At 41.3% G+C, this 17,927-nt stretch overlaps 1 protein-coding gene across 3 annotated transcripts in view; it reads left to right on the forward strand.

The window, feature by feature from the left end:
• The window catches only part of RASA3 (RAS p21 protein activator 3), a 176,699-nt gene that overhangs the window by 43,890 nt on the left and 114,882 nt on the right, over positions 1–17,927 (forward strand). For all 3 annotated transcript variants that reach the window (XM_077343669.1, XM_077343666.1, XM_077343667.1), the window contains exon 2: positions 13,985–14,102. In XM_077343669.1, the coding sequence (XP_077199784.1) occupies positions 14,026–14,102 (77 nt within the window). In that variant the 5' untranslated portion in view covers positions 13,985–14,025. The remainder of the gene's footprint in view (positions 1–13,984; positions 14,103–17,927) is intronic.

Here is a 17,927-nt window from a genome sequence, read left to right on the forward strand (position 1 = left end):
CAACACTGAGCATCTTGCAGTTCACCTATGTTGAGGTTAGGTAGCATATAGCATCATGGCTAGGTCTGCAGAGTCTAAGTAAGACAGCGGCTCTAAGCAAGATATAATTGAAGGAATGTACTCTTAGCAACAAGTTCAACATGTTTGTCCATCAACAAGGGCTGGCTCCAAGAGTTTCCCCAATCTTTTAATATGAACCCAGGTAAGAAATCTGTGTCCTTGTGTATAATTACCACATTGATAACATTGTGAATATAAAAGTAGTCTGTGAATTAAGGTTGGGATATGACAAAGAGTAACCCAGAACAGGGGAAATACGTTTTCACTTTTCCAACTTGCCCCCTTCTGCTTGCTATTGCCTTCCCCTTTCCTCTTGCTTGCTGTTGCCTTCCCTGCCCACTGACTGTTGCTGCTTTCTCCTCCTCAATGTCCTAAAATAGTTCAGAGACTACTATAGTAGCCAACAATGGTGGCCAAAATCTAACCTGATTTTTAAAAAACATTTGTGCATAAATTATTTGTGGAGGGTTTATCCCCCCCCCTCCACACACACACTGAGAATCTTCTGCAGTTCCCTCAGAGGTTTATAGAACCCTGAATGATAGCTGTGATTTGCAGATTTGACTATCTTTCTGCAAATTAGTTATAGTGAGAATTTTGAATATAAAAGCAGTACAAAGTTCTGTATGGATATTTGAAAGTAACAATAACGTTTCAACTGTTCAGGCAATTCCAGTATGTAAGAAGATCCTTCCCCTATAGAAGTAGAACATTTTGTGTGTAGGTATGAATGGGGTTGGGTCCTATGGACTTCCTTCAGCTGAAATGGCTCCCTTGCATCGCACTTTCCTTTAACAGAGAGACACTTCCTGGCTTTTCTCCATCAGAGGAATATTTTTTTTCCATTAGAAAAAAGGTATCCTCCCTTGGAGGAAGCAGAAGATAAGTAACAGGATTCAACTTAGAAGAAAATGTTTTTCAAGGTGTAAGCTTTCATGTGTGATCACACTTCTTCAGACACTTGCTTGGACACAAAATTAAATTTCATTGATCTTAAAAGTACTACTGGACTCCAAGTTTGTGCTGCTGCTTCAGACCAAAATGGATCTCCATCTGAAATCTATCTTAGAAAAAGGGAGTCAGAGGATGCAATCCATGGTTTTTTTCAAGATGGGGTTAGAAAATATGGCCTTGAAGAGTTGACAAAAGGTACAACCCAAGCGTCACAACGGTGAGGCAATGCTGCTTGTACTGGAGGGGTCGGACTGTCTTCTAGTATCTGGGTGGGTGATGCTTAAACTAAAAGTAGGAGGTGCTTGATCCAGTGATCTGGCTCTGACTTGCAAGCCAGTTTGGTGCAGTGGTTAGGAGTGTGGACTTCTAATCTGGCATGCTGGGTTCGATTCTGCACTCCCCACATACAGCCAGCTGGGTGACCTTGGGCTCAACACAGCACTGATAAAGCTGTTCTGACTGAGCTGTGATATCAGGGCTCTCTCAGCCACACACAGGGTGTCTGTTATGGGGAGAGGAAAGGGAAGGTGATTGTAAGCTGCTTTGAGCCTCCTTCGGGAAGAGACAAGCGGCATATAAGAACCAACTCTTCTTCTTGCCAAACTCCCTCCACATGAGATGATAGATCAAATTACATTTTCTGAGTGGCCTGAACTACCTGCCTTGTGTGTCTATACTTTCTACCACCATAATGGTGTTATGATGACTTATTTATTTGTAAAACAGTACTGCTGTCATTCTCACTAAAAAAGAGAGGATGCATAACACTTGTTCTTTAGTAAATAATTTACAAGAATGAACAGAAGCATGACTACAGAATTATGTTGCAAGCTTGTTTCAATTGTTCTTTCACCGCCATTTAACAGCCAGAGTTTACTTGCTGAGCTGCAATAACATTTAAAACAAAGCTATGACTGAAGATTGTCTGGCGTGCATCTGTTCATCACCCTTGTCTGTGATTCTCACGGCTTCTGGCTTTTTCTAACAGGACCAAATCTTGAACGTTAGTATCTTCCTCTTGCTTCCACTACTGGAGCTTCTGAGAATGACAGGGAGTGTGTTCAGGAAAAATAGTCGCATTGAGTAAATGTGCTTTTGTGTCTGATGATAGTACAGCTCAAGTTATTCATGGATGGTACTGATTTATTTAAAATTAGATTTCAGACCAGGCTTTGGAACAAAGATAACTCTGGTTGTTTTAGTGGATTTTGTATAGAACGAAATGGAAAAGGAAGTGAATCTCTTCTGGTTTTCCTGGACTGGTGGTTTTATGAAATTGAAATTTCACAGTCTTTACTGAAATTAACAATAAAGCTGAAGTGACCTCAGGTGGCTGGTCTAGCTGTGTGCGGATTGAGCTGAGGAGGTGGTCAGGTCGGAGTGTCCTCATCTGAGAGAGACAGTTTGGTGTAGTGGTTAGGAGTACGGACTTCTAATCTGGCGAGCTGGGTTCGATTCTGCACTCCCCCACACGCAACCTGCTGGGTGACCTTGGGCTCGCCACAGCACTGATAAAGCTGTTCTGACTGAGCAATAATTTCAAGGCTCTCTCAGCCTCACCCACCTCACAGGGTGCCTGTTGTGGGGAGAGGAAAGGGAAGGCGACTGTAAGCCGCTTTGAGCCTCCTTCAGGTAGGGAAAAGCAGCATATAAGAACCAACTCTTCTTCTTCTTCTTCTTCTTCTTCTTCTTCTTCTTCTTCTTCTTCTTCTTCTTCTTCTTCTTCTTCTTCTTCTTCTTCTTCTTCTTCTTCTTCTTCTTCTTCTTCTTCTTCTTCATGTCTTGGGGGGGAGGAGGGGAGAGGAAGAGAACCACGGACATTTTGGTCAAGGGGGAGCCGTGTACAGGGGTCCCCCGGCTGCAAAGTAGCGGGAGGGTTGCTCACTCCGCCAGGTGATCGCGGAAGGTGGGGATGAGGTGTCGTGGCGGGTGCACTGGTAATCGCCCTGCTTCTTGAATGCGGAGCTCTCCCCTTCGCCGCTTGAATCCACCACAATGTCGTCCAGCAGGTGGTTTTATGTTCCTTCAGTTATGAGAACTTTCTGGGCTGCCTTGTTATGATGGTTTGGGTGGGAGATATTGGTTTGTGGTGTTTCTAGTCTTCCTTTGATGGCAGATTCTAGAAGATGTTGCTGGGAGCTATTGCATCATCCCATCGGGTGTGTACTTTCTCCTCTGCTGATGAAACACATATTAGAAATCCTCTGCTTGAGGTTATCTGGAAACTTGGTTATCTGTCATCAAATTACAGAGGTTATACAACTCTGTCCCCTCTGCCCTTTCCATTTGAACCTAGAAGAGTGCTTTTCAAGTTTTCCGAAGTTTGGGAATACTCCAGACAACCTGCGTTTATTAAACAGGTTGCCCAACACAGCCTATGGCAATCTAGTAGACTTTTCAAAAATCCATACCATGACTATATCCATTTTATATTGATGCCATGCTCATATTATACTGTAATTGCATAATTTTAAAACATTTTTCCATGCTGTGAAATAAGATTTTTAAAACACTTTGGTTCACATTAAAATGAAATGTTAACGTTTCAATGATGTTTCAATTACTTTTATTTGCTTGCTTAATTAATAAGATAGTACCTTGTTATCCTCCCCCTTTTCAGCAATTCTGACTCTTGAGAGCTGTAAATGGGCATGCATGAAACTTAATTAATTGTGAAAGGTTGCTGTTTCACCTCCTCCACCAATACCATGCCATTTTCATTCAGGAGGAAACGAGAGCATTGCCCTTGGCAGTATAATAAACATTAAAGTTAAAATTAATTAAAAGGTTAAACACAGATTATTGTTGATAGCACCGTCCTTCCTGGACTACAGAACTATCATTGGAAAAATCCTTTTTAAATGACATGGAGCAGCTTTTCTAATGAGCTAGTTCAGATTGCTAGTTTCGGCTATAATCGTGACCAAAACTTCCGTTCTTTTCCTATCAGTGAAAGGCTTCATATGTTGTTCTGCTCTAAATAGTTTCATGGGTACCGTCTTAGAAAGCGACCGTGAATGTAATTAAGCTAAAAGCTCTCTCATAGATGCAGAGGTCGCTACTTTGCTTTAAAAATGTGCAAGACAAAAGCAATTAATGGCTAGTTCTGCTCATCCTCAGCTGCGTTCACTCACACCTTTTGTCACATTTTTCATAACCTGGTGCATCTACCTCTGAAAACTTGAATATGGAAAGGACTCAGTTAAAAGCATAGGGGCAGCCAGTAAGCAATGATGGTACTTGTTCAGACATGTAGAAACAAAGAGGATCAGGAGCTATCTTGGAGATAAGTATCTTGCCAGAGTTGAAGCAGGGTCATAATGTGATTTGAGTACTTATCTTTATAACTAGATGACCTTTGGTCTGACCCTGCAGGACAAGTCCTTACTGACTGTATTTTTGAACACTATAGTCATGACCAAACTCTCTATATTGCCAGAATTATTTGGAAGCTGGCAGTTTGGGAAGAATTTGAGCCATATACTTATAGACACTGACCAGGTTCTTGTCACATCTCAGAACCCAACCAGAGTTGGCCCTGGTGAATGTTTGTTTGTTTGTTAGGATGGATTTATAATCCATCTGCGGACCTGCCATCTCAGGGCAGTTTACAGCATTTAATAAATACATTGAGCTTAAAATCATTTAAAACAATTAAAAACCAATCAACAATTGGTGGCATCACCATTGCTGTTTTTCTTATAGGAAACAGATAGGAAGAGCTATCTACATTGCAGAGGGGGAGGGAAGCCCTTAATGTTAATATATGGCCTAAATCATATGGCTGGTGGAAGAGCTGTCTTGCAGGCCCTATGGAATTGTGTTAGTTCCATTAGGGCTCTGATGTTTTCGGGGAGCTCATTCCTCCATGAGTTACCACCAAGGAATACAAGGGTTCCTATGCAGAGGCAGGCAATGGCAGACTACCTCTGAATGTCCCTTGCCTTGAAAAGCCCACAGGGTCACCATAAGTCAGCTTGACAGAAAAAAACAAAAACACAAGTAGCATTTATTTATTTGATTTTCTCTTTTTTTAACTCTCGCTTCCTTCAGTCAACTCAGAGTGGCATACATGATTCTCTCCTTTCCTCCATTTTAATCTTCGCAACACTGAGCTGGGTTAGGCTGAGAGACTGACTAACCCATCATGAGTGGGATTTGAAATTGGGTCTCCTATGTCCTAACATGACACTTAAACAATTGTGCCATCCATGTCTTTTTTATAGACTGATATTGGGTTAAAATTAGGAAGCCGAAGATAAGATTAATGGACAGGTCTCAAAACGGAGAACAGTAAGCGATCTGGACCCTGCAGGGATGTGCATTGGCCCCTGTGCTGCTTCACTTGTTCTTAAATGAATGTGGAGTTGGGAATAAGGAGTGGTCTCAAATGTCCTGTTTTGACCAAAGTGATTGAATGAGTGGTGGCTGGACAATTTCAGAAATTATTTAATGAAGCAGATTGTTTGGATCCATTCCAATCTAGTTTCAAGCCTAGTTATGGGACTGAAATGGCCTCGGCCACCTTGGTGGATGACATGCATTATGAGATGGACAGGGAGAGTGTGACCTCTAGACCTCTCCTGGACTTCTTGGCAGCTTTCAGTGCCATTGATGATGGTATCCTTCTGGATCACCTTTCAGGACTGGGACTAGGAGGCTCTGTTCTGCAGTGGTTCTGGTCCTCCCTCGAGGGTGGGTTTCAGAGTATGGTGCCAGAGGACTGCTGCTTAACCCCTTTACCTGTGGTGTTCCCCAAGGTTCTGTCTTGTCCCCTACTCTTTTCAGCGTCTATGTAAAGCTGGTAGAAGAGGTCATCCAAAGATTTTGGCTGAGCTGCCACCAATATGCAGACTTGTAACTATCTCATGTTACCAGCAGATCCCAGGGAGGCTGTGGAAATTGTGAACAGGTGCCCGAAGGAAGTTTTGAAATGGACGAGAGCTAACAAGCTGAAACTTAATCCCCACAAATCTGTGGTGGGACTTGTGGAGGGAGAGCCAGGAAATGGGTTATCATCCCTTCTGGATGGGACTACATTCCCTCTAAAGGAGCAAACTGATAGCTTGAGTTTACTCTTGAACCTGAGCCTCCTGCTCAGTGAACAGCTGGTAGCGATGGCCAGAGTGCCTGTGACTAGCTTTGGCTGGCGAGCCAGAAGTAGCCCTTCCTGGGTAGAAAAGATCATGCCACTGTTGTGCATGCTATGGTAACATCTTCCTTAGAGTACAGTGTGTTCCACATGGGGCTGCAGTTGAAGACCGTGTGGAAAGTGCAGTTGGTACAGAATACTGCAGCCAGAGTGTTTCCTGGAGTGGGTCAGAAGGACCATATCAGTCTAGTTTTGCTTTATCTACACTATAGTTTCCATTTTGTTTCTGGGCTGAATTCAATGTGCTGGTATTGACCTTTAAAGCCCTGTAAGGCCTGAGGCCAACATACTTTAAGGACTGCCTCCTTCCATATGGAGGGATTTTCAGAGGCCTTGCTTCAGTTGCCCCTGCCATTTGGGTGGCAGCCTGAGAAAGGGCTTTATTGGTTGTAGCACCAAAACTTTGGAATGCTATGTCTGGGAAGATTTCTCTGCCTCCTATCAGTGAAGGACTAGCTCAGGGGTAGTCAAACTGTGGCCCTCCAGATGTCCATGGACTACAATTCCCTTGAGCTCCTGCCAGCATTTGCTCATGGGAATTGTAGTCCATGGACATCTGGAGGGCCACAGTTTGACTACCCCTGGACTAGCTATTTCCATATGAACCAACTCAATCACTCTGTTCCTCTTCAGAGGCCTTGCTTTGGATACCCCCTGTTACGAGAGGCTAGATGAGTAGTAACCTGAGAAAGGGCCTTCTCGGTTGGGGCACTGAAATTTTGCAACTCCTCCCCTAGGGGAATTCATCAGTCTTACTCTATGGTTGTTTTCTACCAGCAAGTGAAGACTGTGTTTGGTTTGGTGTTCTCTCACATAGCCTTTCTTATTTATCATCATACTTTTCTCCATGTTGTGATTTAATCTTTTTCATGTGTTTATATTATGTTTTATGTAATTTTTTTTAAATATTCGTATTTTAAATGCTTTTTAATGTTCCATGTCTCGGAGGCTCTGAATCAAATGGAAAGACAGAGTAGAATCTCCCCACACACAGTTAAATAAGTTTTTAAAAACTTCATATTCAGTGGGTTTTGTCCTACGGTTATTATGTAATTTAGTAATTCTTACAGTTATGATGTAATTTTAGTTAAGTTATAGGAGCAATCTTTAAAATTATTATTATTATTATTTGAATTTATTTCCCGCCACTCTCAGTGAAGCCGGCTCGTAGCGGGTTACAAGATAAAAATAAAAATACAAAGTCCCCTAAAACCCCCACTAAAAACACAGCAATTAACAAAATTACAGAAACCAACGTGGTGGCAAACCAACCCCCCACCTACCCCCACTTGGGGACTAGGGGAGAACTGCTGGCCACCACTGCTAAAGTGTGGTAGAATACCTTCCTTTGGGGGGTCCCACAGATCTCTTCTTTCCACTGTCCTCAACCCTAAACCTGGTGGAAGAGCTCCGTCTTACAGACCCTGCGAAAAATTAACTCTGAATCATGTTAAAGAGCGATTACTTTAGGCTTGAAAGAAGTAGTCACAGCTTTTAAATTGTTAGCACATTTTATTCTGAAACCTTGTGCTTTTAGTGAACTTACTCCCAATAGGTGTGCGTGGGATTGCAGCCTCTCTATCTTTTGGTATCCGTATCTACTATCTCCCTAACCTTTCCAAAAGGAGCGGAAACCTTAATAAATAACTGTCCTTTCCAGAGGCAGAGGCCATTAGGCACTAGGGAAGTGCCCTTTCCACACAAAGGCTTTTAAATGCCAAAAGGAATACCTGTAAAATATACTCACATGGAGACCATGATTGTACATGATTACCAGAGCTTATTGCATACCTGCCTGCAAAGAGACGGGAGAGGATTTCACAAGATTTAATGCTATGCAAGTAATTAGCATGCTCTCCTTTTAAATAACTGCTGCCAAACACTGCTGAGAAACTTCTAACAAGAACATCTGACGGAAATAGAAAATGAGATCACAGTTCCATGCTATTAACCATCGATAAGAACAGCGTAAATGCTAAAATGGCACACAAGCTATGAATGAGGAGTTTTGAATGGTAGATATGGGTCCAGCTGCACACTAGTAGGAATGAAAGAACAAAGCCGCCTTTAAAGCTTTAGACTAAGAGATGAGTTAAACTAGGAGGGAATTAACTTGCTCATGTTGGCCTGAACTAGATGGATTGTTGGGCATGTGGAGATCTGCAGTGGAGAAGCTCAAGTGAAAGCAATAGAAACAATCAATCCTTCCATGCATTTTTAAAAAAGAAATGTGCCAATGGTTGCTTCCACACTATAACTCTTCTGCACTTCTTAGAGAATTTCTTCCCTGCAAGCTCCTGCAAGTCAAATTAAAACTGTGGTTCCATATGGCATTTAATATAGCACTGTAGTTCCCCTAAAAATCTTATTATGCCCATCTCTGCAGACAAAATCGAACTATATATTTGGAAGCAAGTTTCGTTCAGCACAGGTTCCTCTGCTTCTTTTAAGTTCTGCACCTTTGTTTGGTTTTTTTCTACAGCTTCTATATTCTCTGCTTAATTACCTTATATATACTCGCATATAAGTCGACCCGCATATAAACCGAGGCACTTAATTTTACCACAAAATCTGGGCAAATTTATTGACTCGCATATAAGCCGAGGGAAAAAAAGGAAGAAAATCAGAGTCCCTCAGTCAAACTGTTGATGTCCTTTAAGCTGCCAGAGCAAGCTCAGCTTGCAGTACACATTTGCAAAAGGCAATGCAACGATAGGCTGGCAGGAACAGACTTTTATTTCAATTACTATATATATCCGCATATAAGCCAAGGAGAGCTTTTTCAGTGTGAAAAAGGTGTAGCCTAAATCAATCTTTTTAAAAAATCATTTCTTGTTGTTGGGGAACGCTAGGATTTTTTTGTTTTGTATTTGTAGTCCAAGTTAGTAACTGATGTTTTCTAGTTCCTTTACTTCCATTTCTTTACTTAGGTGTTGGGGGCATAAGGAGACAAGCAGTCCTTGTGGTGAACATATGTCAGAGTGGGGGAAAGACAGGTCCATGTGAATTTTTAAGAAGATCACTGTGTAGGATACTTGATCAGATACGTTTATTGCATTTGGTGACCAGTACAAAATACAAAACAGAATACAACAATATAATATTAATTAAAGGATTCCAGACTATTTCATAAACCCTAAACATCCATTCTAATCTTTATACATATTCAGCGAGGCTTAATCGCTAATCTATATAGAATACTAGATGTTGATTTGTCATTTTTATAGATCTTATAGATCTTTCCTTTGGAATCTGAAAGGTGTGTGGGTAATGGCATAGAGGAGGTATGGGAAGGCAACCCAATTTCAAAGGAGGACTGGATTTCTCTGCTGTTTAAATATTATATAATGCATAATTCTACTTATGTTGTGGGATGCATCCCTCATGAAGTGGAATCTGCAACTTAAGAAAACATTTCCCTTAAAAACAATAGTGTGCACATTATCATGAATGTCTTTTACTCTTTTTGTCTCTTAACTATGCTCATCCCCAGTTTTCTTTTGGCTCAAACTGATTTCCCAATGCATCACGGTGTAATCAGCTGTGATTGAAACTGGTTCATTTAAAAATGATTACGACTAGAATTACTGAGTTTCTTTTAACTAGGATTATCTATGTTGCCTCATTTTGACATATTAAATAGAGCAAAAATCCACAGTGCATGTGTGTGTGCGCGTGCGCACACCCCCCCCACACACACATGCATGCCTCTAACTATTAAAAGACAAGCAGTTTTAGATTTCTAAACCAGGTCATGCATAGCCATCTGCATAGTGATTCAACACTGTAGATGTTTTAATGTGAAATTTGCCTGCCAGCACCTTGTTATGTGGTGAAGCCATTTCAATTCTGAGACTAAGAAAGGTGCAATTCCCCAATGGGAAGTGGGCCTTTCATTTCCATATTCTAGCTGATAAATTCATTGAGCAATCCTTGTTACTTCCCATTTATCAATTATCAAAATTCTTATTGTTTTACTTAGATCTTACTTGTTGGATGTCACTTTGCCTTCATGATCCTAAACCAGCATTAGACATTTTTGATGGGTTAATCTAGGCTTAAATTGAGCTGTAGCTCTCCATGGTTCAGCCCTGTGACCCAATAACATTTTAATATATGAAGAACACCATTTTCTTGTAGCTGTCCACATGCAACAATAATACAGTCCTCTAGGCCTGGTCTGAGTGAATGAACTCTGCCTAGAATCAATCCAGTAGGCATCTGTAATTTACTGATTGTCAGCATGTAGGGTTGCAGCTCTGATTTTGAAAACTCTTGGAGATTTGTGGGGGAGGAGCCTGGGGAGGGCGGGGTGTGAGGAAAGGAGGGACGCCAGCTGGTTATATTGCCATAAAGTCTACCCTCCAAATCAGCCATTTTCTCTAGGGGAACTAATTTGTGCTTGGAGATCAATGGTAATTTTAGGCCTTATCCAGTCTAGTAGATGTGAAATAAGCATGCAAGCCTTTCTGCACAAAGAAACCTTGGTGCAATGTATCAGACAGCCATACCTAATAGTTGAATGTGTATTAGTTTTATATTGTCAATTCAAGATAAGGATTGGAATCAGTATTACAGCTAAGCGTGGGTGGGTAAGACTGCAGTACACAACAAATGTAGTACCTCTAATGTTTCTACTTACAACCTAAAGAAGTTGTTATTTTGCAGTGAAGCCTTTATAATTTAGGATAATCGCAATAGTCAGTGGAAGCAGGAACAGTTTGAGTTTCCAGTGATCTCATTGCATAAGTATCCTGTTCTCAAACATTACTGAAAAGAGTGTTTCATCTCTCAAGATGACATGGTACTTCCTTTCTTACGTGCTGGTTTCTTCGAAAGTGGTCTTTTTCTGAATTATTCTGGTTTCAGGCTTCAATGCAATAAAAGATTTCCATACAATAGTGTGAGCATTAATCTGCTGTGACACTTTTGAATTTGGCTGATTTAAATATTTCGGGGAAATACAATCTTGCGTGAACATCATTTGGAGTTATTTGCTGTTTTTTTCGGGCTGCTTGAGTTTGGAAGCAACGATTTCCTCAGGAAGTCGGACGGCAAACCTCTAGGTCAGGGGTAGTCAAACTGCGGCCCTCCAGATGTCCATGGACTACAATTCCCAGAAGCCCCTGCCAGCATTCGCTGGGAATTGTAGTCAATGGACATCTGGAGGGCCGCAGTTTGACTACCCTTGCTCTAGGTGGTGTCTGAGTATATTCTGGGATTATAACTGATTTCCAGGCAACAGTTCACCTGGAGAAAATGGCTGCTTTGGAAGGTGGACTCAATGCCATTATACCCCATTAAGTCCCTCCTTGCCCCAAACTTCACCACCCCCAAATCTCCAGTTATGTCCCAGACTGCAGTTGGCAACCCTATCAGGAAGATTTTGTTTGTGTTCAGATTTTACCAACAAACTCTGGTTTATCCTTATGAGAAATGAACCTTAGAAATGCTGGTTTCAAGTTCCTGCTCTCCTTGTGGGCATCTCAGACACTGAAGACTTGTACATCCCCAGCAAAGCACAGATAACCTGTTAACCACATAGGTAGGCAAAAGATCAAGCAATAGAGTGTTCAGTCACTGAGTTGTTTAGGAAGGGAGGAAAGAGAAGTAGGAGGATCATGAAAGCCTGAAAAACGTGAAGGCTGAATTATACCTGAATGCAGCCATTTCTCAAAAATAATCTTTTTGATGATTGTTCATGCTACAATTATAATGTGCTTCTTTCTGCTGGAATGTCTAACTGCGTGTCTGTCTGTTCCTCCAAACATCCATATTAAAGATAAGAGTATCCTAATTTTAATAAATCTCTCTAGTGCCATGTATATAGAGAGATAAACTGGTGTGTATGCACAGGTAACCTCGTTTTACAAAGTTGGCTCTTTCACTACTGAACAGAGATCAAATCATCTAATTGCCGTTATGTTGGCAGCAGTGGTAATAGAGGTGGAGAAATTGAAACAAAAGACTTTGGTTCAGTTAAAATAGGTCAAAGTGTGAAGGGAGTGCAATTAACTTTAAAGAAATGGTCAGCTCTAGAGACAGCTCTGCAGCAACATGTTCTTTGTTGTGTGAAGTTACAGGGAGCTCAATCTGAGAACCTCTGTTGGAGGCCCACTGAACATTGAATTAAATCAGAATTTTGGAAGAGCAGTTCATGGTAGGAAAGCTGATGGTAGGAAAACCTATTAATCCAAAATCCACAGGTATAGAGAATATAGCAGGAATCCACTGGTGACTAACAAAAATAGTCTTTAAGGTACCCCAGCAATATTTTTTTCCTGCTGCCATTCTTTAACACAGCTCCTAATCTGGAGCCTCCAGGTGGCATCTGGAGATCTCCTACTATTACAGTGGATCTCCAGGGTCTTTACCACACGGCTGCCGTTGTTCTGCACTGCTGCCCGGTGCTTACTTTGGGGCACGTTGCCCCACCTCTTCCTGTTACCGCATTGAGGAAGCATGTTGAGGATAATGCTAGATTCCCTGGTTTGGGGGCCCACAAGTGAAGTGTCCATGGCATAGTACTATCTCTTTTCTTGAAAAAGCAGTAGAGCAACTTCCATGCTATAAAAGGAATGTATAAAGAAACCCTGACATTTTAATATTGGCCATTAATAAAGTATGAGCTTACATTTTAAAGCCTGGATGACATTTTAAATTATATGCCTGATACTGTACTGGAAATCAAATATGGTATTTAAAAATTGCTTCACTGGTTAATATTTCTCCAGCTCTTGCATTCTATTATAAAATGTGTCAATTGAGGATTTTGTTTGTTTGTTAGTAAGAACAAATGTGACAAACCTATGTATGGCATCTTTGTCCTATACTCACTGTACTTCTGCTATTATTTTTATTAGGCCTTCTTGCTCACTGAGACTTGAGGTAGATTACAAAATATGAATAGCAATTCCATAAGAGAGCAAGCCCCTCCAATAAATAATACATTAGGACTAGGATACTAGGCATAGAAAGCAATGCAGACAAAAAAAATTGTCTAATGTAACAGAACCAAAGTTACAGTATTGTACATGTTCCTGTTCATGCTTTATCTGAGAATTTCACATGATGGAAGGGGGATATTGCTCTCTCCTGTCAATCCACAGATGGTGTAAGATGTGGAATGGGTTGCCAATTGAAATCTGGGCCCTGACAGAGCTGTCAAAGTTACATAGGGCCTGCAAAACAATATTCTTCCACCGAGATATGGCCGAGATCATGAGCCAAAATTAAATGGGCTTCCCTCCTTCTCCTCAACTTTTCCCTGCAGTTTTAATAGCCAGCAGAAGGGTTTTAGGTAGGTTGGAAGGGACCTTTCCTGGCTGAAATAAGATTTTTTAAATTGGTTCTAAATTGTGTTTTATTATGACGTTTTATTATTGTAAAATGCCCAGAACCCGCTTGTGGGGAGGGGTGGTATAAAAAACAAGTAAATAATATATAAGCCAATGCCTTTAGCCAGACATCTGAACATGTGGATGCCTTTTTTTCTGGAGTGTTTGTGTGTGTGTGTGTGTGTGTGGATGCTAATCTAAATTGTTATCAGCAATCTGGATAGAGTTCTTACTTTATATGGTGATGGTACATTCAATAAAAACAGCACATCTAAGTTAAGAAGGTTTCTGCCTAGGGCCCATTCTGCACCCAAGGGTTAATGCACCTTAGAAGTAGATTCTCCTGTTCTGCGCAGGAAAATCCAGCTGCAAAAACATATTGAAAGTGCATTATCTTCCATAAATGTGAGAAAATTGTTAACTCCTAAATTTATTCATAAATTAATTTTGACTTAACGATTTTGTTTTGCTTTGTTTTTAGGAGAAGCCAAAAACCTTCCTACCTATCCAGGGCCAAACAAGATGAGGGATTGCTACTGTACTGTAAACCTGGACCAGGAAGAAGTTTTCAGGACCAAAATTGTGGAGAAATCACTATGGTAACTAACATTTCTTGAATTGCAGAGACCCCCCCCCCTTTGCCCTTTTTCTCTGGCAATTTTCTGCTGTATTCTGATTCAGACTTCAAGATATGTATTCTATTATGTGGCAAACATTTCAGCAGGTTTCCCTCTGAACTTGGCTTCCTATTGCATCTTTTCCCTTTAACTATAGAAGACATTCTTTCTTGAGAACACACACTGATTTTTCAACAGAAGGTCCATAGATAATGTAGCTCTTTGAGCCTGCATAAATTCTGCTTCTCTACCTGCTCTGTCGGATCCCTTGTGCAAAATGAGATAGGAGATTTCACTTTTACACATACTAAAGAATGCCATTTCAGTCAACTTTGACGACCCTTTGTAAGTAGGTTTTGCCATTTCACACAATAAAATCCAGTTGCAAAGTGCATTGAAAGTGTATTATTTAGGGTATAGCTTGTGACACAGCGCACTTCCTTCCCCGTCATGTTCTGCTCACCGTGAATGAAATTACTGCATCAGAAGATCCACGTTCAGATAAATGCAGAGGATTGCTGCAATGGATGTCTTGGATACTGCATCCATGTAACTGACAGCAGCGTCTTTATGGCTTCAGCTGTACTTTCTCTTCATCCCAAGTGCTTTTGGACCTTTGATCCTTTTCTTCTGCCACCGGCTTGGGCTGTTCTTAAACTTTATTTGGCAGACTGCTTGAGGTCAGTCCATGTTACATCCCCTTGAACGTGAGTCTTTATGCTTGTGTGAATAAAAGGGCCACCCATCCCATTCTTCAGGTTGATATGGTAAAGTAACTTAAAGTGTCTGCGGACATGGGAAGGATGATACAGCAAGTCATTGAAAGCCAGAATACAAATTGCACAACTTTATTTTCTGTGAGCACACAACCAAGCACACAGGGAAATCCATAAAAGTAAGAAAAGTACAGCATACAGAAACCCAAAGGAAAAAGCAGTTTCTTGCTACCTAAAATCTTTAACTTCAGTACATCCCTCTGCCTGAAGATAAATCAGGCTTACTTCCCAGCAAGCAAAACACGACAAAGAGTTTCTTCTTTGGAATCTGCCTTACAAGATTTCTGCCAGAGAAGGGAATTGCGTTTTTGGATCAATGAAGAAAGTGAGGGAGTCTGTTCAAAACTCCAAAGTGGGGAATAGAACAGGGAGGTCTCCTGTGATTGTCATTATCACCTATATCTGAGCCTGGTGTTCATTTCCAATGTGCAAAGTGCAAAGAGGTTGAGAATTAGCATCTATTTTGTTCCTTTCTCCTTTAATTTGTATAGGGTATTTACTCCAGACCTGTTCAGTTTTAGCTCTGCCATTTAATCTTTGTATCAGGACTTCCTTTAATTTGCAGAGATAAGCAGCTATATTGCCATACAAGCCTGGAAGGTTTACGCATGTGGCGCTTGGAAATAAATCCCGTTGAAATGAATGAGATTTACTTCCAAGTAAAGATGGCTTGGATTGAGGTGAAAGGTTGTGACCCTAAGCACAGTCACTTGGAAGTGTTCTGATGAATCCTTGCAAAATACACGTCTGGTGGGCTTGTATTTGCCACTTGAATCTCTCTCCCACTCTCTCTCTATTCAGAATATAGAAGCTGTTAAGGGCGCATTTTTACAATTTGAAGATCATTAAAATCTCTTTGAGAAGGGTTTATTGTCTTCATTGACGTCACTTTGCTGGACTAATCCAATAACCCTTTCCTATGGAGAAAAATAAGTCCTTTGAGGCGAGAGGGAAGAACAGAAATGCTATTTTAGGCATTCCTATAAAAGTGAAGTGGCACATTGAAGCTCCTCTGCAGTCCAATGGTGGCCGTGTTTATGTGGACAAAACACTGTTTAGCTCCAAGATATGAACACATGTTTCCTTTCGTCTTAGCGTCATATCTATTTCTGCAGAATATCCTTCCCTATTTGCTTGGTAACCAGAGCCATCCAGCTATTCTCCTGAGCACCGTCTGTGAAGAGAAAGGGAACTGGGGGGCCACGTGAACAGAGGCAGCGAAGAGGGAGTGGATGTACAGAGCCTTTGCATAAATTTTCATGTAGGAAATACGGCAATCTGCACTAGCCTGTGTGCTCTCTCCCAATAGTCTGTTGTTGGAGATCTTCCGGACCTTCATTGTTTGGCCCACCTTCAGTATCTCGTCCACATGGAGGACTCCATTGTCTCTCTTGGATTCCTCACTGTTTCTCATCTCCACCTCCCCAGTCTAATTTGTAACTGGTTTAATTTACAGTCCCTTGTGCCACCCCAGAGGCGTTCTGCATTTCTTCCATGTGTGCATGTTATCCTCCTGAGCAAACTTTGCAAAGAGGAAGGGAATTGTGTGAGAGAGCAGAAGCAGTAGAGAGGGAATGTTTATACTTGAAATGTCTCTCCATTGAATTTTGAGGATCCCAAGTCAAAATTTGAGCTGACAATGGGGGGGAAAAGCAACTTATGAGTGGCCCATTTTCTAAGGGCTGAACATTTTTATTCCCCCACCCATCTTTGCCTGACAAGGACAGCATTATTCAGGTTGCCTGTTTCTGCTTGCAAGAACAGCTGAGTTGATTTAGGCTACAATTAAGGGTAGTTCTGCTCTATTGACTTCAGGAGTAAAGCGCACACATTTGGCTGTGCATATAATGAGCACAACTGGGTGCTGGGGGAAGAGGTCTCTGCAAAGTGTAGTAAGAGGAAGCTGCCAAGACGTAGAGATTTACTTCTCTTCTGGGTTGTTGGGTCATTTTAATTAATAATGCTTGATGAAAGCAGATACAAGAATGTATTACGAATAATGAAAAAAGCTACCTTTTCTGCAAAACTCTTAATCATTGCTCCCAAATGAGGCAGGGCAGGTGCTGTTTCATTAGCCTACATCTCTTGCTCACTTTGCTGCTCTCATCTAGTGTTTTTCTCACCCATTATTCTCTTCCTGCTGTCAAACATTTGCCTGTAAGCTTTCTTAGGGGTGGGGAGGGTAAAGAGTCTATCGCCCACCCTGATATATTGGATTATGTTGAAAGCACTAAGTAGATTGATGGTGTAAAAACAGAATAAGAGAAAGAATACAAGAATTGTAGAAACCAATAAATCAGTAACCAGGCTAGTCTGGCAATTTGAGGACCTACACATTACCTGCCATCTACTGCGCAGTGAGTTTTTTGCTCTCAGGGTAAACTGATGCAGTCATTTCTCTCTCCATACCTATCAGTGTAAGTTAGTTTTGAGCATAAATCTCTGCTCTAGTCCAGAACTCTAACCAATTATTGGCTTCAAAGGATGGTATGGAGTATGATCGTCAGGCAGAACGTGTTCCAACCTTGAGAGATGGCAAGACTGTTATCTTCTTTTCTGATTCCTTTCAGAACTTTGGTCATGAGCAAACTCTGATGATTTTCTTAATGTTGCACTTCAGTGGGGTAGATTGCAGATGCTCCGGCAGTCCTCACTGAGCCAGAACCAATACCTGAAGGTTCTAAATCCTGCCACATGTTCCATTAAATGCTGACATGGGCTTGCCCAGTCCTTTCCATCAAGGTTGGAGCATGAGGGGAGGGTGACTGCTGGTGTTTCAGGTGAGTTTTCCCAGAATTGCAACTGACTCCCAGCTGTTAAAGTTTGCAGATGGAAAGGTGTGCAGTTGGGCCCAAATAAAGGCCGTCCTTAATGGAGCCTTGACTAAATTATTGAGATAGAGGAAGAAACATCTGTTAGGTTTATATCTTTACACAGAGAGTCATTGATATGTGGAATTCATTGCCAGAGGATGTGTTAATGGCCACATGAATAAAGCTTTCAAAGAGGAACAGATTCATGGAGGATAGGT

The sequence above is a fragment of the Paroedura picta genome, chromosome 6, assembly GCF_049243985.1.
Source record: "Paroedura picta isolate Pp20150507F chromosome 6, Ppicta_v3.0, whole genome shotgun sequence".
Taxonomy (NCBI): domain Eukaryota; kingdom Metazoa; phylum Chordata; class Lepidosauria; order Squamata; family Gekkonidae; genus Paroedura; species Paroedura picta.